The following is a 26,712-nucleotide window of genomic DNA, read 5'->3' as shown; positions in this document are numbered from 1 at the left end:
AATAATGCTTAGAGCAATAAGCATTGCTATTACATGATCTCTTTATGTGAAGAACAGATTGACTTTAGGCATTTATTCACATATAAACATTAATCAGAGCACATAAACAGAAGCTCAACCGTACTTGCCTCGATGTGCAAGAACAAACCTCATTGGTTCTTGCGAAAGCTCAAACGTGCTGGTGACATGCGAGAGTTAACCTCATTGGTTCTCAAAGTCAAGCAAGCATGCATGAGCTATATTTAAATATGGTGCACTATGTATATTCACTAATTAACATTTTTTATGTGAATAAAATCTAATTTAATCAGTTCATCATATAGTGATTGTGTCTCTTCCAAGATTAGGTTTACAATCTCTTTATGAATGTTTTGAAGCATCAGAGTTTGGGGTAAATAGACTTTCAGTGGAGGGACAGAAATCTCTCAGAGCAAAATGAGGGTGAGTTATTGATGGCAGATTATTCAATTTTGGGTGAACTAATCCTGAGAGTTCATGAGAAAACCAGATCAGTCCGATTCACGAACGATTCAAACTGGATCATTTGATTCACTGAAAAGATCTGACTCAAAAGAAGACGAAAAGGACTTTTTGAAGTTTTAAAAGTTTAAAAGTTTCTGTTGAGTTCCACTGAAGAACGACAGTCAAGAGAGTGACTATCCCTTTAAGAGGTTATTGTAAAACATTGAAGTCTAGTTTATGACAGTTTAGTTTTGACTTTTGGTCTATGGGGTTCTGTAGTCATTACCAACCATAGCCCACAGCCGCGATGGCCCCGAAGATGACCATCCAGAAGAGAACGCCAGCGGTGAACCTCAGCAGCAGAATAAAGATCAGACTGACCAGCATGCTAATCACCAAACCACTGAAAACACCCATAAAAACAGATCAGCAACAACATATTGATCTATTGTATTTAGTTTAAAGGTTAAACACTAATGTGATACATACATTAGGATCCAAAACCACGAGCTGGCATAATCCTCAAAGATCTTGGTGCCGACCTCCTTTGCATCCAACAGGCTGGTGATGCCACTGTAAAAGAGCAAGAAAACTATCAAAAACAATACAAACTGCACATTCAACTGTACAGAGCAGTATATGAGGACTAAGAAGCAATGACACACTACAGATCAACAGTGATCAGGTGGATGTTTCACACAAGTGTTACCAGTGTAAGAAGACATCAGTTTTGTTCTACTGCTCTCCATTCATGAAAAAAGCCATGTTTTTTCATGCACAGTGGAGGACAAGGGTTAAGACTTTGTCAACTGTATCTGACACAACTGAAAATGATGCTGTGAGGGGCAGAAGTACAGTCTGTGCAATAAGCCGTTCTGTCTAAAAAAGGTCATTGGTCACGTCTCTTTTTCTCCATCTTTTACAGATTTTTTTTTTTGTCTCCAGACTTTATTTCTAACCATCACAGTCTCGTTTTCATTCAGGTCAAAATACAAATTAATAAAGCACAGTCTATGTAAGTCTATGGTGAGAGAAGTATCTGCATATGGTATATACACTACCGTTCATGCGTTTTTTTTTTTTTTTTTTGGTAAAAATAAATAAATTAATTAATACTTTAATTCAGAATGTATTAAACTGATCAAATGTGAAGGTAAATAAATTTACAGTATAACGTTATATGTATATACAGGAACATTTCTATTTCAAATAAATGCTGTTCTTTTGAACTTTCTATTCATCAAAGAATCCTAAAAAAGGATCACACACAAAAAAAAAGAATATTAAGCAGCACAACTGTTTTTAACAACTGTACACTAATTCAGCATATTATAATGATTTTTGAAGGATCATGTGACACTAAAGACTGGAGTAATGATGCTGAAAATTTTGCTTTGCCATCACAGGAATGAATTACATTTGAAAATATATTCAAATAGAAAAAGGTTATTTTAAATTGTACTAATATTTCACAATATTACTGTTTTTACTGTATTTTAATCAAATAAATGCAGCCTTGGTGAGCATAAGAACATTCTTTCTTATGTTCGAACAAAAAACGACCCAAACTTTTGAATGGTAGTGTATTCAATGGATTTGATTTTATTACCTGTAAGCTAGTTACATGAATATTTCATACAGTTATGTGATGCTCATTGATTTGTACAGAAGTGAGGTGTTTTTGAAAAGGACATGCAATGGAAAAAATTAGATTTTCATTGATTTTCAGTAGATATTACAAAAGTCCTTTATCTGTGGAATGCGGAGCGGAAAGAAGCCCTGCTGAAGAAGACCTTGAAATGAGGATAAAGTGTGCCCAGCTCTTCCTGTCTGTGTCTCACTCACCATGTAGCGTAACTTCTATGTGGCGACTGGGCCTTCTTGCAAGAATAAATACTTTTTAAAAGACAAATGGATTCAGAGTGTCTCTTACGCTGTGATGAGGGGTTAATAGAAATTTTTGCCACAACAGAGAGCAGCAGTGTTGTGCAAGCAATTTGCTTGTAAAGCTACAAGCTTCTAAATTTAAAGTAGTTTAGTTAAACTACATTAAAGCTACTTAAAAAAAACAAAACAATGCAGTGTCTACACTTAGCTAGCTAGGTAGCTATGCTGTATAATTGTAAAACAAACAAACAACAACTGTATATTGCTGTACATCTGCACATGGACTCAAAAAATCATGTGAAAGATTCATATGAGAGAGTGTGAAAGTTCATTCGGAAAAAAAGAAGAAGCATTTTGTCATGTTATACCAATACTTGCTGGAAAAAGTAGCTAACTGTAACTACTGTCATGATACTGAAAAATACAGTTAGGTTTAGTTAGTTACTTCCAAACACTGGAAAACAGAGATGAAGTTCTCCAAGTAATGCTAAAGAAAAGTGTATTTCTCTAGAGCAGAGAAGCTGTTGGTGAATGGAAGAGATTTTAACAGCGTCATCTGCATTTCAAACTCCTACGCTCAATTTTGCAAGGCAAAAAACATGATCAACCTGGTTGCTGTGCAAAACGATCTTCCTTACATTTGCCATTATGTTCTTAAATGCTCTTTCAGCAGACAGGCATCTGAAAGGCAGTGGGATTTTGTCAGTGACCTCAGTTCTGATGAGGGGAAAAAACGTGTTTTTTCTGTTCTACAGATTCTTTGAGATGCTGCAGGTGCAGAATGTGTGATGAGGGAGGTTAGTTTGTAGATAAGCGAAGGACAAGGTCAAGTTTTAAAGCTGACAAGAAATTAAAACCTTTCTGTTCCTTGCTGCATGGCCGTGACTTTGCTACAAAAAAGAAGCATTGAGCATGTTACAAAAGACACACAGGAAGAAAAAACCTGAAAAATCAGGTAAAGAGTTGTAAAAAGCATCAGCAGATTATTGTGAGCGAAACTCAATCCAAAAGTATAATTGGCCAAAGCCTGTTTGCACAAGGCACAGTCTTGCATTCAAAAACAGCTAGATGGAAATCTTTTAACAAATTTTACCATGTAGAAAGATTCAATGCAATGGCTGAAGACGCAAGAACACGTCCTGTGTAAACAATGTCTATTTAGTTACAAGAAACCTGCCTGCTAAAATAAGAATGTACCCCATGTGACCTTTCACCCCAGGCATTCACATAAGTACTATTATGGCAGGAGCAAACTCATGCAAACATGCACAGCTTGACTTATTTGCGTGGCTTAAAAGGCCAGATTCTCTCTGACCTTTGTAAGGCCTAATGTCATACCCAGATAAAACTGTCCTCTCTTGCCTGGATGGAAAGACAGTATATTTAGGAACAAATGTTAAAAATAACAGTATTATTTGTTTACCTGCTGTATCTACCGAGTCAAAAGAAGATATTTTTAATATCAAGATGCAATATTAAACATACACTTCCGTTCAAAAGTTTGGGGTCAGTACATTTTTTTTTTTTTTTTAAGAAATTAATCACCTTTCATACAGCATTTATTTTAAATAGAATCCTGAAAAAACACTGGGGGAAATGTATAATAGTGTCTACAAAAATATAAAGCAAGCAGCACAACTGTTTTCAACATTGATAATAAGAAGAAATGTTTCTTTAGCACCAAATCAGCATATTAGAATGATTTCTGAAGGATCATGTGAAATCTGGAGTAATGACAGCTGAAAATTCAGCTTATTCTCTCACACACACACACACACACACACAAATAGAAAATAGTTGTTTAAATTTTACACATTTTTAACAACATACCAATATTTTTACAGTATTTTTGACTAAATAAATGCAGCCATGGGCATAGAAAAAAAAAAAAACCTTTCAAAAATATTAAAAAAAAAAATCTTACAGACCCCAAACTTTTGAACAGTAGTGTACACTCACTTAAAATCTGACTCGTATAAACCCTAACAGGGTGATTAGGACCCTGAAGTAAAGTGAAGGGGTTTATTTTGTGTTAATGACCAACTAGCTGTATATTATCCCACTTGTAACACAGCTACTTAACCAAATAAATACAGAAATAGATATAAAGAGTTGAGTATGTGAGAAGGAGACCATGGAGAGATACGAGACACATGAAACTAGCACAGTTAAATATGTAATATGACAACGTAGGTAAATGATATAGTTTAGCAGTCATTGTATACCACTATTTGACAACAGAATGGTGCGTGTAATTAAGGTGGATATTTGAGAAATACTGTCGTAACTAAACTAAGCTCATATGTCACAGCATGGCTGTTTCGACATGCCTAACTAGTCTTCCTACTCATGTTACACCAAAAAAAGAGCAATTTTGTAGCCAGACAGACAGTGCAGCATCAGTCCAATAGCTATTAAACAGGCTAGTAGAAGGCTATATGCTGAGCACTCTTAATAAGTGAAACTTACTTTGCCGCTGCTCTCAGATCGATGACACTTCTGGTTTTACCATGTCCATCTTTGAAGCTTGTTTGGTTGGCAACAGTTAACGTCCCGTTTCTGGTGATGAAATCGGGAAAGCACCTCTGGAGAACTGATAGAAAGTAAAGAATAAAGCTAAATTAAAATCCCTCTAAGTATTTATATTGAAAGGGGTGGATATTGGAATTCACTGCCGCTTCAATGTGTAAGTTTTGAGTGATGTATAATCAAGGTATTAATCAATATTTATCCTTCTAAATATTAAATGATTTGAATGACTTCTTCAAAAATTATATGTTTGTTTAATGTCGGTTGAGGAGGTTCCCCCTTCCATGTAAAGCGCTTTGAGTACCCAGTAAAGTGCTACTGGTGCTCACGTGTGGTAAAAATAAACGACGCGCAGCAGAAAACATGGAAGGAAGCGCTTTTGAGTACCAACATTTTGGGCCAAAATGTTGGTACTCAAAAGCGCTTCCTTCCATGTTTTCTGCTGCGCGTCGTTTATTTTTACCACACGTGAGCACCAGTTATGTGCACCCCTGGCTATATAAATGTAACAAATTATTACTTTTTATTATTATTATTATTATTATAACGGAATGTGCTCTTTCCATGTTTTTGAGAGAGGCACCCAACATGTGTTAAAAACACATATCTACTTTTCTAGATGACCAAGACAGTCGAGGTTACTGGGGTCACTTCAGCCTGTCACCTACATGCCCACTTCTTAGTTAAAGCATTTACTTTACTTTTCTATATTCAAACACTAGAAAATAATGGTGAATATTGTCTGAACCTCTGAAAGAAAGAACATGTTATCTGTATGTTTTGGGAAACTTTCCTGTTTATAGTTATGGCTCGAACAACTTCAACCTTGAAGAAGCTGTGTATCCAGTGTATCTGTGTGTGTGTATGCTAATATTCTGTGTTACAGATCAGTATTGGTGGGGTGAACAACTGGCACCTTGGGGCGATGGAATGCTGGCGCCTAGAAACACAGTTATGTGACCTTGGAGGGTCACGTCGTGCCTAAATCCAGGGTCCGGCTGTCAGCCGCGAGATCAATGAAGATATGCTTCTGTCTATCAGTCCATGTGTGGAAATTTACTATGTTTATTCATTTTCTTAGCCAATCAGAATCATTTAACCTGAAGTAATGAAGTAGCTTAGACCTTGATGAAAGGTATAATTGCTGTGAAATGTGAATGTACGGCAAAGCAGCCTACGGACTCCTTGTGAGTGTTGAAGCTGACTTCTGCTGACGAAATTCATCATATCTGGTCCATGGGTCTTTAACTGTAAAATCCCCTACAATATTCAAATATAGTATTCAAAAGTTGTTGAGGACATGCTTTGTGTCTGTCTGCACTTGTGTTTTTTCACCCTGACTTGAAGGCCTGAGTTCCTGATAAGTGATAAGCAGCTGCTATCCAAGGGTTTTGTATCATTCTGTGCCTCCTCTGCCGATATGGAGAGGACACAGCGACCTTTCTAAGCCTTGCCAGTGACATTTTCTCTTTTTCTATCTCTTATATTACTCACAATGTTTACATCGAAGCAGTTATGATGGCTTCAAAGAGATCCAGCCGCCTGAACTGAAACTCTTGATCTCCTGCTGCACAAGTTTCTATTCATGTTCACATACATTCATGTCATTAGCAACTTCATTTTAATTACACATGAATTAATTTAGCCCACTTATACACATATATGTTGGGTTTTCTTTGTTCTGGCACTAGTTCACCCCTCAAACATTCAGGATTCTCCTGGAATTGCATTTGCACATTATTGGTGCAAAATTTCAGCCCAATAAATTTAAATGCACATCAGCACTAAGACAGGGAATTATAATGAAACATTTTAGGACAGAAGGCATAGTTTTGACTATGTATTCCTCTCAAAATATTTTTTAAAAATAAAAACTCACATGGTCTGCTTGGCACAATCATTGAGGGACAATCTTCATCCCGTAGCACCTGAGAAACCGGCTGGCAAATGGAAATAGAAGAGGGAAAAAAGAAGATATTTTACAAAAATAAACCTTATACAGCATTCTTCTCTCTACAGTATCTCTCCAGTATGTCAGGCCTGCCTCAAAAACCATGTGAGCTTCTAAATGTTCATGTGTGAAAATCCATTGACGCAGCAGAATTAGATCATTGACGGTTTTGCGTTGGTACATTTACACACTGACGCGCGAAGGAAATGTGGCGCCTGGTGGGCGATACAGCTCACGTATCGGCTTGCTAAGATGAACCATCGTCATCACAAGTACTAATCTATCTGACAATAAGCATAAAATTCCTCTAGAAATAACAGGGTTCCCACCGTCTTTTTAACTAATAAACTTCCATGACTTTTCCAGTGATTTGTGATTACTGGAAGTATTATTCAATTAATTATCACTTAAATTCAGATAAACTTGCTAATAAATCATTTAGATTCAACGATGCATTGAAAAGAACTAACTCAAAAGAAATATTTCAGAGCAGAGAATAATATTAAAAATATATAAATATATAGCCTATATATTCACTATAGAAATGTCTATGACTTTGAATGAATAAGATTTTATTCATTTCAATGGCCTGGGGAAAAAAGAAAATAAAATTCCACAACTTTTTCAAGAATATTCAAACTTTTATCAAAAGCCAGTGTACATGGTTTTGTTCTGTCATCTCTGAATTTAAACTAAGTTCTGGTACTTCTGGATATCCACATGGTACCTTATCAGGATTGTTGAAGCCCGGCTTGCAGAATTGCTTGTAGTATTCCCAGTAGCTCTTATTGCGTCTATAGTTGTATTGCATGTCAATGTATGTGGCAAATCTATCTGGGCACTTGGATACACACAGCTGAGGTGAACAAGAGAGGAAAAGAAACATCAGCTACAAATATAACAAGGCATGTGCTAAAAAACAGAGCAATTTAGCTTAGAAAATTTGACAGATAGTTTGCAAAAGTGTCTGTATTACCTGAGTTGTAGGGCACTGGAGGTTAATGAGGACTGTAGGATTGGCACATTGTAAAATATTGAAGTAAAATAATATGGCTTTATTTCTGTGGGGGAGAAACAGAAGGTGTATCAATCCAGCTTTGAAACATGAATGTTTTAAAAATTAATAATATAATATAATATAATATAATATAATATAATATAATATAATATAATATAATATAATATAATATAATATAATATAATGATGCACGATATATCGGCCATCATATCGGTATCGGCCGATATATGTTAATTTTTGATGTTATCATTATTGGCCCGATAAGAAAATTGGGCCGATATATTAAAGCAGATAAATAATGGATTATTTCCTTCAGCTGAGACACTTCAGATGCGCACAATTCACCATGATGGTTTTGAATTGCTTGAAATATGATTGGAATAACTGTAATAAAATTATAATGAGAACATTATAATTGTGTCCTTGGGACATGGCTTTTGATGGTGAGACTTTAGTTTTTGTAATCAGGCTCTCAAAAATGGTCTAAAAATTTGGATTTAGATTCATCGGCCAATATCTCAGTTATTGGCTTTCAAATATAAAGAATGATCAGTTATCCTCCTCTCTGACTCATACTCACGCATTAGGAGTTTCCTGCTGTCCACAGAACTGCCCATAGCTGTCTGTCGGGTAGACCACTTTCCGGGGGTCTCCATGCATCCAAGCTTAAAAAACATAACACAAGCCATGTCATCTGAAACATGTTTCTCAAATAAGTTCACCAGATTTGCATTTCAAACATCATGCATTTCAAATAATTGCTATAATTTAAAAAATATTTTATTTTGTACCAGCAACCTCAGTATTTTATGGCACTGACACTACACCCACTGTTCCTGTTGAGAAGGAACAGGCACAAGCAAAGAGGACAAACAAGAAAAGATGCATGAAAAAAACAAACTAAAAATAAAGTGAAACCCCATATTTAATTTAGAGCATAAGAAGCTCTTTATGTAATTTAACATGAGCGATTCAAATCCACAGTGAATCGAAAACACTGCAGCTCTGTGGAGAATGACTGTGCCCAATGATTTAATTCTCTCCACTTAAGTCTGCATGGAGAAGTGAATTTGAGCTTCAGGGGTCAAGGAATGTCACCTCAAGTCTAAAAGGGTCACATGACATGTCAGTGCACTTCAAAGGGCAACAGAAAAGCCAGTCGTATTAATTTAACCAAGTCAGGATTAAACCAATAAGACATCAGAGAGGAGTGGGATGAGATCAGTGTGAGAAAGAAAATGCACTGGGAGAAACAGCAAACACTCCACAGACAAAATATGTACAGACTAAAGAATTAGTATACTAATTTGAATGAAAAATTAACCTCAATTTCAGAACGTTTTGCTATTTGGTTTGTCCAATTTACTATAACCACAGCAGCAGCACTCAAGCTGCTTGAATCCAGAAGAACTGCGGCAATGTCTCCAAGACGTTAGCTACTGTCAAACTCCTTGTGCATACAAAAATATATATAAAGTACTGTGCAAAAGTCTAAGGAACGTTATTATTTTCACCAAAAAGATGGTTTTAAGCCAGTTATTTATATAATATATATATTTTGCTGCAGTGTGCCAGTAAAAAATATCAGTTTACACTATTTTACACATATATACGTATAAAATAATTGTTTTAATTAAAATTAAAAACTATGTATTCCTGTGATGGCTAAAGCTAAAGTTTCAGGAGCCATTACTCCAGTCTTTAGTGTCACACGATCCTATTCCAAATTTCAAAAACGAAAACCTGTTTTAAAATTAGAAGTTGCATCCCAGATTTTCAATGCAAACTTTTGGGCGCCACTGTATATATATATATATATATATAACCCCGGCGGCATGTTTCCAAAACAGACAGATCTAACAGTCAGCAAGCTGTGAGTCTCCCAGAAACGGCACAAGGGAAGAGCCTCTGACAGTTTTAACCACAGATTCCACATTTAAACCATGAATGATGCACACAATCAAATGTCACACTGAATGAATGAGTTCGTGTGAGTCCTCTTGCTTTTTTTGAGAATGGACTAAATGACTGTCCTTAAAAAACAGCCACAAACAGTGAGGGGAGTGTAGCTGAACATAATGACACCACATCAGGCTGCTGTTTAGGACTGACGCTCCCCCGCGGCTTCTATTTGGCTGCTTAATAGCGCTGGATTCATGAGCCGCATTATGCAACCCTCTCTGCTGAAGCGCACGTTAATGAGTGTAACTCACCCACTGTTCCCAGAACGATGTAACCGAGGATGACGATGACAAAGATCACACAGCAAAGCACGTCTGTGCAGCCCCTGCAGTGGGAATGTGAGAAAGAGAGAATGAGAGCACTGAATGAATAAATCACAGTATTTTTACATTCATACTAGCATTTCAATAATTATTTGAATAAGTTAATGAATTATATACAATTAATCAAATGTTGGTCAATAAATCTCACAAATATTATGAACCCTCAATCTATGAACAAAATAAAAAACTTCACTACCACAGTGTACAAAAAAAAAAAAAAAACCTAGGCTATATAAATACAGAGCACATACTGTATTTGCCATTGTTTTTTCCATGCTGACTGTAACGCCAACAGAACAGACTTGTGACCCATTTTTGAGTGCCAACCAACTAATTGAAAACAACTGGTCTATAGAAGCTTTGCAGACTGAGAAAAGGAGGCTGAGGTCACAGCAGGGCAACTAACAGATTAACAGATGAGCTGAATCCCCATTCGCATATCATCCATCCTAAATAGCATGCATTTAATGTAAAGTAGTGGCTGCTAATGTTAATTCAAAATATTTTTTTTTGTTAACTGAAATAAAACATAATTAGATAAAAATGTGTTTTTATAGAATATTGCAGGATTTATTCCAAATGATTTATCCATGCACATTCTGATGACATGGTGGGACAGCCTCTCACTCACATGAGATCACCGCAATAGCAAACCACAACAATCCAATAAATTCCCGATGGACAAAATCAAGTCCCATCCTACATTTTTTCTTGTTCAAGATGTTTCACTCAACTATATAACAATATGGAAGAAAAGACCATCACAACTTCCGTTTCATGCCAACTTTGAGTAATATTGAATTTGGTACACTTTATTTTGATGGTCCCTTTTGAACATTCTGTTGACTATAAGTAACTTTGCAACTTCTAACTCTCATTAGAGTATTAGTAGACTGTCTGCTTAATATCTGCTAACTCTTTATTGTGATGGTCCTTTAACAGACATTCTACTGACTATAAGTAACTTTGCAACTACACGTCAAATTATTCTAACCCTAACGCTACCAGTCTACTAATACTCTACTAACACTCTAATGAGAGTTAGTAGACATGTAGGTGGAACGTTACTTATAGTCAACAGAATGTGTTAAAGAGACCATCCAAATAAAGTGAAACCGTGAATTTTAAGCTAATGAGTTAGCTAGATGCTAATATAAACAATATGCTACAAGGAAGTCTGTAGAACTAAGACGCAACTTTATGTTGTGGTAATGTGTCCTAATAACACGCACTCAAAAGAATGGACCACCAGTAAAGTACATGTAAGCTAACTGGGACATCCTAAGTGTTGTAGTAGTACTGACTCCACTACCAAATCTTACTAACTCACAGTAATGTGGAGGACAGCAGAAATGAGTGACGTGTCTGATGTGTAAACTACAAACCCACAGTTCCATTAGTATAGTCTGTAAAAGTGTTCCCTGAGCTATATTTATATTCTGCTCAACACAGAAGGAAAGTGGGTGGTTGCGCCGGGCCTCTTTCACACAAAGGTGTGAATTTGACGTGTTACTGGGAGAGTAAGTGACATTTAATGTAATGCAGCTTGGGTGATATTTTTGCTGATATTTTGTTAATGGACTTACGGAAAGTTGGCCAACTAAGAATCAGGAAAAACAGCGTAGTCACAGGAAAAGTTACACAAATAATACCCAACATTACCAAATTCTTTTTGTTTTATAAGTCTCCGTACAACTCTTTTTCATATAATGAAAGGTCATTATGACCAATCAACCTAAAAATGACACGCACACAAAAAAATGAAAAAATAACACCATAAAAGTAGCTCATATGATCCATATGACCAGACCGAGTCAATAATAATGTGAACGAATCATTGTGAGATTGATTGAAACAAATTGTCTTTTTATCTTTTCATAACAAATTGAAAAGAATTCGAATCAAACTGATGCAAACAATGATCCAAAAGGTTCTCAATGATCCAGTCACAGCAGTCATGTGCACTGGAGGAGAAGTCGTCCACAGTAGTCGATTGTCGAGTTCACGCGCATAGGTTTAGTTACCTATGATCACGCGCGTGAACTCGCCAATTGACTACTGTGGACTTCGACCGAAAACAGGAAGTAAATACAGGTATGTGCGCTGGCTGAATAAACTTCATTTTTATTCATATCTTTCACATCTACTGCAGTCAGATTCACCGTGTTCACTCTGCAGGAATCACTCACATGGCTGGGCACTTGTAATGGCACATCAAGGATGTTAAGAGGCTAAAAGCAGGTTTAAAACTTGCCCCATTGAAGTCAACAGGGTGCAAATTTTAAAAAGAGGATAACACGGTGTAGGCAACACCGATTTTTGTCATTGTTCTCTGTATTGACAGCACTCCAAATTTACCAAAAAATGAGCTCAATGTTAAAATTGACCGGAGTTCTCCTTTAACAAAAATCTATTTATATTTAATTTATACAGTGAACACTCTGTACCAGAATACAACTGTTAGACAATACTTTATTTGTTATTTTGTTATACTGTATTTATCTATGCTTGTAATTTGTGTATATGTTTTAATTTGACTGTTCACTTGTCTTTTATAATGTTTGAACCTCATTAGTCAGGCTAGTAGTTTTTGCTGTGGTATCGAAGAAGTACCTAAAATGTTCTTTATGTAATAAATGGAAAGCAAAGTTACATCTTTTCCACCCCCCCCCCCCCCCTTTTTTTTTTTTTGCTGATCCGAACATTTTTACGATCCGTGACTCAAAAAACGGAATATGATCCGAACCATGTGTTTTGTGATCTGTTGCACCCCTACTTTGAATATAGTGCAAGAGTCATATGGACTTTTATGCCGTTTTTAGCTAGATACGTGATCACTAAACTGCTGTTGTATAGAATAATCTGTGTAAAAAAAAAAAAGGTGTCATACATTCTCCTTTTGAGCTTCATCGGAAAAAAAGTAAAAAAAAAAAAAAAAAAGTTGGTTTATCAAACCATAAACAAATAAATTAATAAAAAAAATTTACTTTATCATGTTATTACTGAGCCACTACGATAAACAACTGAGTCAGCTGTGATATGAAATGCACCACACCTGATCACAGCAAACAAAGCACAGCAAAGCTCCACATGCTGTACTAACCCAACAGAGCTTAAGCGTTTTACATCAGTCAGCCCTAATTAGCAGTAGCCAAGCTTTACAAATATGCACTAAGCACAGGAAAACCCTATTATAGAAACACGCTGAGCTGCACACTTTGTATTGAGAGCAACAAAATTAAAATGAAACCCATTGCTTGTCCAATAATAGCAGAATTACATCACAATCTGCTGAATCTTATTTAGCATGCATGTTAATTATGCATAGCGACCCAAGACATTTGAGCAACAGTCATTGATTTCTCTGCTCCGGTGGGGTGAAAGCTGTTCTGTCCGCTATCACTGCTGAACTAACCATTGATCCACCAGCAGCTCTGGATTAGAGCAAGAAACAGGCCAGCGGGAGCGACAGGTCCATGAATGAAGTCAATATTTTTTATCAATAACAGGCACGTGTAAATCAGGGATAGAGAAAAGGACAACATTTTTAGGGTGTGCATGTGTGTTTGTGACCTAGCTGTGGTTTTGAGGGCATTATTTCTGCTAAATATTTCAGCTAAATGTGAAAAAAAAAAAAAAAACTCCTTTGTAGAGGTCTTAAAAGTAAAAATGATTCATAAAAGACTAAATAATGTATTTATTCACTTCTATAAATACCAAAAGTATTTTAGGGTTACTTTTGATGTCCGGTTGTAAGCTTATAGTAGGAAGTCAATAATAGGAAGTATATAAGAAGTGAATACGAAGTCACCATTTAGATATGTAAGCATTTGTTCTATGTATAAAACTGTTAGTAGTTGTTCTTATATTGCTCATTAAGGGAAAAATAATAATAATAATTAAATAAAATTTTATATAATTTTAATATATATATATACATTTTAAATGCATACATATACACATATTATATACCAATACTTAATAATATACCAATACTGAATAATAATAAGTATCCGTGTACATGAAGTGACATATGAAGTGATAAATGCTCAAATAGCCTTGAGTGCTCAACCTCAAATAAAATCCAAAAAGCATAAAAAAGAAACAAGATGTACTCTACCTATTGTGAACTGGTCCTGTGAATGTGGGGTCAAATTTGTGTGGCTCCCCTGTAACACAAGAACAAGGTGTCAAAATCACATTTAAATGGTGAAAATAATGATTGCAAAACCTCAAGCACCCCAAAAGCCTTTAATCTTTTTGCTATTCTCATCAGGAAGCTTGAACCATGTATAGGCTTATGACCAGGTCAAAGAGCAAACAAACCAACAGATATCAGAACAAGCAAACACTGAAACAACGTAAAACAATGCTCATCTTGTCACCACCCTGTTCATTAAAAAAAAAGCACTCGATCAAGTAGCCAAGGTCCGAACAGCCCCACAATGCCTTAGGAGTGCCATAACAAAGCACAGGCAAACAAAAGCATGTACCTGCAGTTTGAAACACGCTACTTTTGAGACAAAGCAAAGTATTTGCAATAAGTTCCTACCCAATTCTGCTTTGTAGTATCCTCCTTTTGGTCCAGTCATGTTCACTGTTCTCTGAGCGAAGACACTGTGTTTATATAATGTCACTGTGTGCGTGTCACTTCCTATGAGGGCTGAGGCGGTATCTTCTCATCTTTTTTTGCGATCGGTTAATCATTACACACTGAGCTGTGTTTGCGAGAAGAGGTGGAGGAGAAATCAGGCTGGTGGGCGTTTGCGTCGCTTCCATCTGCCTCTCTCTCACACCATCCACTCTCTACTCCTTCACTCATTCCTTATCCTCTTTCTCTCTCTCTCTCTCTCTCTCGCACGCTCACAAAGGAAACAGCACTGGTGTCTCGCGGCTCAGATTGGCAGCATGATGCATCCACTGACACACCAAACACAATGAGACAACAGCATGGCAGCCACCTGCTCAAAGCTTTGCACACACACAGACTCAAAGTGGAGCTTGTACATCGCCAAACATACCATCACATCTGTTCAGTGGAATTGCGAACACAATTAGTTAATAGAATGAATAGACTAAAGCAGGTTTTGACAGAACAAACATGTAGGCCTGCTAGTATCTGTGCCAGTATAACTGAACAAGCTGAGTGTACAGACGTCAGGCGTCACATATGATGATAGATGCCTAGGCAGCCCGAGTTGGGGCATCAGGCAATGATGCCATCCTGCAAGACGAAGCTAGCTGGTTTAAACTGGTCTTCAGCTGATCTGAAAAGTCCCCAAAACCCCTCTAAAACCAGCCAAAAGACCAGCGAACCAGAGTGGTTTAAGCAGTTTTTGATTGGAAAATTTGATGATGCCATCATGTGTCATGTTGAATATCTTTTTATATATATATAATTTATCTATATAATTGATTACTCTTGAGTCTGGCAATTATTTATTCAGTTAATTGGATAAAATTTTTTTTAATAGTATTTAATTTGTTTTATTCCATCAATGTGTAAATCAAAGTTTGTTTATGATAGTATGCTATACATTGTGTGGAAAAAGATTTATAATGAAATGTTAAATACACTATAATTTGCATATAGCTTTTCCCGCTATCAATATGTATTTTTGTGCTTAAAATTTTGCTTTTCTTCCTAAAATAGCCAAATTGACTAATTCAGTTTTCAAATATTGAATATTTCTCTTCATGAATAGTTCCATCATATTTTATTGAATATTTATTTTCTGCTATTTATTTTAAGTCCTGCTGAGTTTCAGTCAAAGGCAGGAGAGATCCTCTATTTGGAATCACATTTCCCAAAACACTGACACCACCAAAAGGTTAATTAGTAAAAATGCATACATATTTTCACGCTCGATAACAAAAAAAACAACAATGCAAAAAACAACAGCAAAAACTAGTTTTTCTTTCTAAAAATAACCATGCTGACTTTATCTCACTGTATTCATTATCAATAGACAAACATTTCAAAGAGGCTTCTGATTGGTTCAGTCTGTGGCAATTTAGGCTAGATGGCAAAATAACAGCTCTGTTAAAGGGGTGGTATAATGCCCTTTTCACAAGATGTAAAATAAATCTCTGATGTCCCCAGAGTGTGTACGTGAAGTTTTAGCTCAAAATACTCCACAGATATTTTATTTTTATATAGCATGTTAAAATTGTCACTTTTTGAGGGTGAGCAGAAACGCACTATTTTGTGCCTGTCCCTTTAAATGCAAATGAGCTTGTACTGGCAATCTTTGCCTTGCTGTACATCTAGCTTTATTTCCTATACTTATCTTTGCCAACATGCAAGTTTTTCGAGTGAAGTTTTTATGCAGACACACAAAGATTTTCCAGAGATTATTGCAGTTGAGGTTTGTGGTTTATTGTAGTAAATAGTACAAACAGATGAACATACCGGTTGATTTCTTATCTTGTTTCCAGTTGTTTGTGTGTATTCTGATCTATGATCTGTGCTCTGTGTTCTGGTGAAAACTGTGTGTGCTGCCCCTAACTGTGGCTCCCACTTCCTGTCACCTATGCCCCCTATATACAACCATGTGCATCTAATCACTGTCACCCAGTGTCCAAAATACTAATATAAATATATCCAAACAAAATAAAATATTATGCCAACAATAAACATAAATGGCTCCTACAGAGCTGCTGCTTCCGACACAGAGGGCGGAGCTTCAAGAGCTCCTGTCCTTTTACCTCACACAGACAAGCACTGAAATTTTCATAAACTTTTAGCCTTTTATGTTCAAACTGGAGTCAGAAAGATGGAGAGACTCAAGAAGAAGTGACAACATGTAGAATGCAACAGGACATTTCTGAATGGTTAGGCTAGTTGAATTTAGGTAGCTTATGTGTAGTTATCTTCTAGTCATTTATTAGCATATTCTGTCTTGATAATCTATAAATTGCGTTCCGGGGGCAGGGTTTATGTAAATTTTAGGGTTCATGTCAATTTTAGGGTTCATGTAAATTTTAGGGTTCATGATGTCACTAACCTGGGAGGAATGTTGTGTACTCCCTATACCAGCCATTTGCTGTAGTCCTAAAAAAGCAATTTCTTTAAAAGAAAATATTTCCCTTTGCTTTGAACTTTGAGCGTCGTAACTTAGCAGATGTTGTTTATGTTCAAACAGCAACATTACACACTAACTAAATTTAGAAAAGTGAAATCATAATCAACCACCCCTTTAACACATCTCAGAGAAACCACAGAAGATCTTTCACATTCACACAACAACCACCATTTGCAAAAACATTCTGGACCTCTTGACCTTGACAAAGGAGAAGAAAGTACAACGCACACCGGATTTTGGATGAGCTCCAATAAGCAGTAGTCAGCTCCACTTTTCGGTCTCTATTATCACAAGGGCTGAACTACATCCTGAGCTTTTAACAATGTGAATTTAAGGAATGTCCACTCCTTCCAAACTACTGACTTAGGGCTGGGGCGATATGACTAAACTCAAACTTTCATGACAACATTATCATGATATATCCAGTTATCTGTTATCCAGTATTTTTGCTGGAAATTAAGTTTGTTATAAAAACTAATACTAGCTTACCTCAATGTACAGTAAAAAGGTAGATTTTTGAAGGCAAGTAAACAGTCCATAATAAAATAAGAACAAATAATCTAATTACAAGCAATAGGACAAATAAATATAGAAAAATAAATAAAGTGTGCTTTTTCAGTTTAGGTATAAGAGAAGTAAAAAAAAACAAAAAACATGACGTTAATTAATGCAGTGAAGACAGTATTTAATGCAGTATAACTGAACTTTTAAGAGCAATTAACCACAAGTGTTTAGCACCTTTATGAGCGCACAGAAAACCATCTGTCAGAACACCGTGCGCGTACCAAATGAAGTTCTCTCATGTTTACTGTGCTTAAAAAAAAAAGGAAGAAAAGAAAAAAAAGAGTCACATGAATGTTTAAAATGAAAAGGCTTCAAAATGATAATGACACTCACCTGATTTTTTCACCTGATCACCTGAACTTTTTTCCTTTACTTTAGACAGGACCGACTGTGTTTACATGAATACCTGCCAAGACGCGCTTTTTGACTAACTCGGCGTGTAATTGACCGTTTAAACAATAAACTGCGAAAAGGAACTCAATTCAGTATTTACACGCTGTTTGAAAGATGGCTTTTTGTGTGCACACTTCGGGTGTGAGTGCACAGAGAGAGAGAGAGAGAGAGAGAGAGAGAGAGAGAGAGAGAGAGAGAGAGAGATGAGAAATTGATAAGACACTGTGGTCTGGTCACGCAGCAGTGGATAAACAGGCCAGGACATCAGAAAAAAAAGCCCCTGAGGTATTATGGGAAAAAACAATGTCAGCATTGCTTGCCCTGTCACATGCTTATAGGGTGTCCCGTCAGACTTTAGGTTTCAGAAGTTTGAACGCTCTAAATATGTGCCCCTCTGACAGACTGAATGTTTCGTCGGTTTGCATGGCATAATTGCATCAGCTGAACTGTGCTAAGGTACAGCTGGTGTCAATCCTTCCCAGGTAAACTAAATTACCACTAAACGAGACAGACACAGACAGTGACACTAATTTCAACAATGACTCCTCAATCGCAAACATCCTTCCAGCCTGAGAAATTAAGATTGACGTATATTTAAACTTTCAGTTTAAACAGTGAAATTTCCTAATATTATGGGGTGTAATGATACACAGAAGTCAATGTTCAATATTACGCTTATTCAAGAAATCCCAAATCGACAGCGGAATTTAACAGCGGAAACAACTCATTTATGGTCATACAGATAAGAGTATGACATCATTCGCAACTGTAAAGGGTCTGTTTTTTTGTGTACACTCACAACCAAACATTGTGCTTCTGTAAAATAAAGAAAACAAACCGGATGCCACTTTCTGCCGTCCCGGCTTCCTTTCTGTGAAGCTGGTAGAGCACGTCAAAAAAATGACTCGAAACTCAGCGTATAGGCTACTAGCAAGCTCTTGCGTGCCATATGAACTCTTGTTACGGGTTGGAGCATAACCGTCTCTTCTTCTTCTGCTCTTTTTCCTGTTGTGGCGGTTAGCAAACAGCGTTGCATTACCACACATCTGGATTGGAGTGTGGATCGCCTGTGACCTAATGTAGTTGTCGTCTAACGCATGTATATATCATATGTATGAATACGTATATCTTATGTATGCGTGCATGTGTGTGTGTGTGTATATGAGTATGTATGCATGTATAACAAATTATTCTAAATTGTAATGTAGAAACATGCATTTTCTGTTTTGAAATGATATGTATTGTGAAAAGCGCCATACAAATGAATGTGAATTGAAAATAATTGAATATACACAAACATTCATAAATTATACATTTCCTTGTTCCAGTTAAAAGCCTGTACAGCGAGATCCTCTTCTTGGAATCACATTTCCCAAAACATTCACTCTTGTCAGAGATTTATCTTGTTTTACCCTCTCTTCCACTTGTTTATAGCTGAGATGAGAATTCACTGGCACAGAAAGCAACTGTTACTCTTTAGAAAGCACAATCCGAATAGTTTCTGGCTTCAGATATAGCGGGGTACAGTAATTCCTTCCTTGAACTGCTCAGTGAAGTCTCTGGAAGTCTCATCTCTCTTTCTATACCTCTTCCTCTCATCCTCTACTTCCACTAAGATCTTTTTTTTCCATGCACACACATGAGTTCACACACTGAGAGCAGTGTTTTGCGTGCCTTGCTGCATAACACAAGCCTCTTTCAGTGTTTCTCCATAAGGAACAGCCTGGGAAGGCGTGCAGGTGCAGACAGTGGGAGTTTGGTCGAATGGAAACTGTGTGGTTACGTTTTCCTCTTCCTACCAGAACATGGAGTTCCCACCCCATGGCATTAAGTCACAAACAAGCCCCGTACATATGCTGCATCTCAATCACAACCTTAAAATGAATAAAAATTGGCCAGTTTAAAATAATTAAACTGCTATAAATTAAATGCACAAATGGATAAATAATTAACTACATAAAAAAACATTTAGGTTAAACAGATGAGTGGTTGATCAATACTGCAAATATCATTAAATCTGTAAAATTAAATAATTTCAGCATTTTTGTGTGCTGTGTTTGCTGTCATTAAATCTGTAAAAAAACTTAATAATAGTCATATTAATATTATTTAATAGCCACACTCTTTTATACAACACTTATTGTTATCTCTCATCTGTGGGTACTACAAAATACATATCAAATATTTTCTCTGACTCAAGCTTAACTTGGATGTCATCACAGAAACCGAGTGACAGACACGCAACCCTTCAGGGACAGATGGACAGGCAAAGTGACGAGAGTGACAGACAGAGCAGATGGTGACGTGAGACTCCCCTCCCTTTGGACTTGTGTTTTGCTGATACATGCCGGTTATCACCGGCCTATACTCAAATAAGAGGATTGAAGTTTACACGCTTTACTTTTCATGTGCCTGCTTCATTACTACGTCTAATCAAAGAGCTGTTCTTAATTTATCAGCAAACTGTTTTTTCAAATGAGAGCTTTTACTTAATGACAACAGAGACAGCACTTCAGCTGTTTCTACTCTGATCATTTATTTTTTGTTTGATGATAATCCCAACACTTGATATGCTTACATTTCAATGTAATTGGAGGTAATTCTGCCACCTTTATGTAAAACGACAAGTACTAAAGTTGAAAGTCACATGACTGTTTGTTTATTAGGCAAAATGCCTCAAAAGTGCATTAACATTTGTCACATAGATGTTGTTCTGTTGCTCAGTCCTTATCACAAAGTAGATGTAATGCATAAAGGCCTGCCAGTGCCTGTTCAAATGCGTAAAACTGCTTGCAGATCTCTCAAGGACACCAGCTTTAGCCTTGAGCACCAGGTGGACAGCATAGACACTGACAGTGTGAGTGTGAATATGACTCCTGGATACTGTCTGAAATGTGATTCACGCCTTTACAACCAGAGGCATAGGGGTGGGTGATACGACCAAAGTCTTATCACAATATGAGAAATTTTGTTTTCACTATATCAATATCACTATATAGTTATTTATGCTTAAAAAATATAATAATTCTCATCACTAATTTCAATATCACAAAAACCCATAGCCTTAAGGGCCCTACACACCGGGACGAATATTGGCGCGCGTTATTCGCCAGCGTTTTTCAACGCGTTTTTTGTGTTCACACCCAAGCGATTTTCGCTGACGATGAGCCGAGTGAACATGCAAATTCATTCCCTGACATTAGATGGCGCTTAATGTAAAACAGAAACCACTCCATAACAGTTCTCTTTTATCAAGATTTTTGTAGTCGCTGTCACGTTTGTCATATAGTTCTTTATGTTCCGACACCAACGAGACCAGCAGCTCTACATTCATCTTGCCTTGCATCTTCCTCGTCTTATTTCTTCCCGGCAGTGTCGACGCTACTTGGTGTATATCTTCTTCGCCATAATTTATGTGTGCTCGGCAAGACCGTTTTGTGTTTGAGCACCCCCAAGTTGTGTTTTACTGTAACTTAAGAAGCTCCAGACACGTGAACAAAAGCGCCAATCTCATTGGTCGGATAGTTTTTGACGCGGTGCGTCAAACCAAAAAAACGAAACCGAGGCGTTTTTTAAAAAATTACGATTTTACGCATGGCGTTTTTCGCGCCGGTGTGCACACTCACATTGGCGCCCTTTGTTTAGTCACGAGGTGTTAAACATCGGCGAATATCGCGCGCGAAATTCGTCCCGGTGTGAACAGGCCTTTAAGCTTACTGAAAACAAGAAAACAGTCAGTGATAAAATAAGAACAGAGAAATTAATTAAGCAAAAGGAAAATCCTGAATAGAACAAAGACACAACTAATGTGTGAAATAAACCTACCTGAAAAACTTCAAGCACTAGAAATAAGAAAATACATCAATTAAAATGACAAAAACACTGCATAATCTTCACTGTGCACATTAAATATAAATTAATTCTTATTAAACTTACAAAAGTGATTCAGTCAAGAGCAGTGAGAGAGATTTTCTCTTTGTCTTTTGTTGTTTGATTAACATTAATGACAGATAGCAGCAGGTTTATTAGGCTGCTGTCACTTTAAAAAATACACAGATCCAATATAGGTACTCCTACACGTGCGTTTTCTTTCTCAACAGTTTACATTCATTTAAAACATAAATGACTGTGTTTACGACGTTACTCGCAAAGACAGGAACTGACACATAAGTGTGTGTATTTGACTGTTCAAGCCCAATTAGGAGGCAAAAATATTGGCTGCTGTAATACCGTATAATTCGTCAATTATGAAACGACTTTCATTTCAACTTTATAGCAGCCCTACAGAAGACAATAGTGTAATTTAATTCAGCTCAATTTGGTTCAATGTTGTTTCAATTCCGTTCAGTAACAATGTCAATGTTGCAAAGTTAATCAATTACGAAACAAGTTCACAGAAACGAGTGCAAATGTAAAACAGAAATCCAAAACAGACAGACAAGTGGTTAATCAATATGCTTTTTTCCAGCAACTTCTTTTTTGCAGTGCAACCAATTGCAGTCCAGCCACAATTTGTTCCTGAGAAAAACTTTTAGGAGACATTGAAACCTGATAGAAATTATATATATAAAAAAAATCAATTCTGAAGACTGACAATTCTTTTCATGAAATTACAATAAATGGGGCTTTTAAGCTTCAAAAAGGGCACAAAATCACCATAAAAGTGGTCTATATACTTTGTGCACTTTACTTCAAGTGTTTTGAAGCCTTACTATAGTGAAAAAGATTGGACTGACATGAATGAGTGATTTCCGCCATAGTCACAATTTTTTATTTTTTTGCAAGTTGCATTCAAAATCAGCTTGGATCAAGACCCAAAGAAGATGCATTTTGTAGTCTTTCATATAGGTCCAGACTTTCATTTAGGTTCCATTAGTGGAACCTATAAAACTTCCTAGTCATTTATAAAGGCACTGGAAAGGGAGATGACACCCATTATGAGCCATTCATCCCTTAGCGTGGAGCTTCAGTAGAATTTGTCATTGTTAATGTCCCGGGCGCACAGTAGAGAGCTCATTCTGAACTCTATGGTGGACTGTCACTGAGAGCTGCTTTGAACGACAGTGGACATGAGAGAGAATCTTCTGTGTTAAACTCTTAAGAGATAACGAGAGACTATCTGGTCCCTCATAAATGCACTGACTGTCCTCTCTATTAGCTAATTGCAGGCATCTTCAATGTACCTCTTGTAGAAACCTCTGAAGCAGGAATATAATTTGCTTTCAGTCCTTAAGGGAAGATCGTCCTGTTGAGGAACTGTTAATAAGATCCATCCACATCCAGAGGGAGGCTTTTTAAAATTTACATCCGCATTGGGCCAGGAACCCAATGCAATTCAGTTTCTCTACTTCTTACTAGGAGCTTGAACAATACATTTGCTCAATCGTATTTAACCGGAATTGTCTGTCGACAAAATATTAAGTATAACGGGTTTATTGCAAAATGGCATCTGAACACCCATACTATATCCAGCTATAGCAAATGGGAATTATGACTTAAAGTGTTAATTCACTCAAAAAAGAAAATTCTGTCATTAATTACTCACCCTCATGTCGTTCCAAACCCGTACGACTTTCGTTCATCTTCAGAACACAAATGAAGACATTTTAAATCAAATGAGCGATTTCTGTCCCTCCATTGACAGTTATGCAACTACCACTTTGACGCTTCAAAAAGTTCTATCTCAAAAAGAGATAGTAAAACTAATCCATATGAATTCAGTGGTAAACTGCTCAATTCATATGGATTAGTTTTACGATCTCTTATGCTCTTAATGAACTTTTTGAAGCATCAAAGTGTCAGTTGCGTAGCGGTCAATGGAGGGATAGAAGTCACTCAGATTTCATTCAAAATATATTCATTTGTGTTCTGAAGATGAATGAAAGTCTTACGGGTTTGGAACAACAATTTATTTTGATTTGGATATCTCTCCACAGACTACTTCCCAATTCTAGCTGACAATAGTTGTGATTGATTAGTGGCTCGTGGGAACTTAACAATACATGTGGCAAAGGCCAAAGAGCTTGACCCTGCCCAAGCGAGTCAAAGAAACAGCTGCTCCCCGCACAATTTACGTGACAAAGAAAACTTCGTTCTTTGACACTTCAACAGCACTGCCATGGTGAGGCATCTAGGATTTAAAAATAGAGTTTAAAATGCAGTACATCACATGATAATAATTACAACTCTATTTGGATGGTTATACTGAGTGGGTGTGTAGGCGTACCAGATGCATCCTTCTGGCAAGATTAAGTGTTATAATTAGATAGATTGCCTCTGAAAAATATTTAGCGCAGTAGTGTTAAATGGCTAGAGGGGACCTATAAGTGCTCTGCTCAAGCTCATGGGGGATTGCGAATGACTGTTTCCAGAACAATGTGAAAGGTCTGTGATGACTATGGAGGAATTCATGTAAAGTAAATCTGACTGACTCCAGGCCGACTATTCTCAAAGAGTTCTGGTTTACATTTTGCTGGCTTTTAAAGATCTGTATACCAGTGGTTTTGGACTGCATACTTGACACTTCGTGGAGAATTAAAATTGTTTACTAACTGCTGTCACTTCGGTTTTTTTGTTCATCTGTTTTTCTCTGTCTCATAACAAACAGATTCATATTTGTGTACAACACATTTTTGGATTCAGCCTAAAGAAATTATTAGCAACATGATGTATCGACTAAAAACAGTGACTCCAGCAATTGTATCACTGTCACTGAACGTTATTGACAGAGAGGAACAATATAATTAGGATCACTTTCCGAACTATTTTTTTCAGCTCATGAATGATAAAATAAATGACAGGCAATCAGAATCTAGCCAACTTTAAAGAGCTGGAGCTTTTAAAGCAGCAAACTGGTCATGTGATGGCAACATGTAAATATAGTTTAAACATGTTGTATAAAGGCGGTTCACACCAAGAAAGATAACTGTAACTATAAAAGTTTTAATAATCATTCTAATCATAGGGAAGTCCACACCACACCTTTAACGATAACCACACAGATAGGCTACACAATATCATTGGAATCACTTTCAAAACAACTTTTACAATAAAAACATTGACAGCTAGCCTAATCACAATCCAACTGACTTTAAAGCGACAGATGACACATTGTGCACTTATAATAAACAGAACGTTATCGTATGTTGGTGTGGATGCTAAAATTACTGTTATAGTTAACATCTTCATTTCATGTGTGTATGATAATTGCATCATATTTCTTAAAAAGCACCATTCTTTTGTTTAAGTGTTCAAATCCGATAATTTGCAATATTGAGTGAATCTTTAAAAACTCTTTAAACATATAGCACAGGTACGTCTGCAAGATGTCTTTTAAAGATCAATTCATCTGGAAAGCATCTGCCGTTTACTAACATCTGATAGACGTCTTTAAGATGTCAGTTTTACATACATTATAAATCAAAAACATCTTAAAGACATTTTCTAAACGTCTATTTGACATCTGACAGGAAACAAGCACGTCAAATAGACGTCTCCCCGTGATGTACGTGTGCTATCCAACTTTAGTAAATAGCAAACAGTTATTTTAAGGTCTGTCCACATTATGTACTATACGAGTACCGTAATATGAGGACTCACACAGCAAAAAAAAAAAAACATCTCAATATGGCACAACCCGCAGAGAATAACACCATATGTTTTCTATTATTCCAATTCTTGCTCTTATTGCATTGGTTACTTTCCAGTTAACTTCTATGGCGTAACAATTAAATCCTCTCCGAATTCAGAATCCGAATCAGCGTTTTGTCTGCACCTCATCCAGTTTTGCAAAAACAAAGTAGCTAACTCAGATCAGAATGAAAACAAATCAGTGTAGCTTTTGTGCTGTGTGGGTTCTTAAAATAGTAACTGCGAGAGAAAACAGCCGAACACTTAAAATAAAGGATCGAGTTGACACCAGCACCGTTAGTCAGTTCCCTTTGTCACTGGTCTCACAGCAAAAACTTGATTTAAAGCGATTCACAAACTGCTGCTCTCTTCTTACCATAGTATGAAGGAGGAATTGCACTTTTCCTTGCCATTGCACCTCCGACGAGCAGTCCTCGCGTGTCTTTTGTTTATGTGATTGCATATGAAGCTGTGGACGTGAATAGCGTCTCTAGCACTAGTCGTCCACATATATAACGCTAATCTGTGATCTGCTGGGCCACGCAACGCCGCGTCACTGTGTTTACAGCGCCATCAGCAGTAACAATGCGCACGCAGAGGCGGTCTATTGGATGAGTGACGCCTCAATTGTCCAATCGCTGAGTGCCATCGTCTCGCAAAAGCCAATCCAAACTCAGGAGGCAGGACATATCGTAATACTGGTGGGAAAATAGAGACATTTCTCACTTCTCAGACAGGCACGGGAAAACACTTCAGCGACTGCATGAGAACAAAGTAAATCAGCTGAAAACAATGTGCCAGTGTTTTGAAATTCCCCTGTGCTGCTCGACACAAGAAAGTATTCTGTGAGTATTTATGTACAGTATGGCCTTGTGGCAACCACAATTATTGGTGACCATGTAATTAGAT

At 36.8% G+C, this 26,712-nt stretch overlaps 1 protein-coding gene across 8 annotated transcripts in view; it reads right to left on the bottom strand.

Annotated features, from left to right (window-relative positions):
* The window catches only part of slc44a5b (solute carrier family 44 member 5b), a 37,406-nt gene extending 11,022 nt beyond the window's left edge, over positions 1-26,384 (bottom strand). For 2 of the 8 annotated variants that reach the window (XM_079897375.1, XM_079897376.1), the window contains exons 1-11: positions 26,180-26,384; positions 14,253-14,301; positions 10,061-10,134; positions 8,428-8,512; positions 7,806-7,890; positions 7,557-7,685; positions 6,758-6,818; positions 4,819-4,942; positions 3,688-3,711; positions 952-1,035; positions 753-865 (exon numbers count right to left, since the gene is read on the bottom strand). In XM_079897375.1, the coding sequence (XP_079753501.1) occupies positions 753-865; positions 952-1,035; positions 3,688-3,711; positions 4,819-4,942; positions 6,758-6,818; positions 7,557-7,685; positions 7,806-7,890; positions 8,428-8,512; positions 10,061-10,134; positions 14,253-14,301; positions 26,180-26,216 (865 nt within the window). In that variant the 5' untranslated portion in view covers positions 26,217-26,384. Of the gene's footprint in view, positions 1-752; positions 866-951; positions 1,036-3,206; positions 3,240-3,687; positions 3,712-4,818; positions 4,943-6,757; positions 6,819-7,556; positions 7,686-7,805; positions 7,891-8,427; positions 8,513-10,060; positions 10,135-14,252; positions 14,302-14,684; positions 14,968-26,179 lie in introns of those variants that run through there. The other 6 variants (XM_079897372.1, XM_079897374.1, XM_079897373.1 and 3 more) reach the window with 5 other exon arrangements.
* Between the last annotated feature and the right edge of the window lie 328 nt (positions 26,385-26,712).

Source organism: Squalius cephalus (assembly GCF_949319135.1).
Source record: "Squalius cephalus genome assembly, chromosome: 16".
In the NCBI taxonomy this organism is placed as follows: Eukaryota; Metazoa; Chordata; class Actinopteri; order Cypriniformes; family Leuciscidae; genus Squalius; species Squalius cephalus.
Note: the sequence above shows the minus strand (reverse complement) of the source record. Positions and strands in the feature narration are given on the sequence as shown.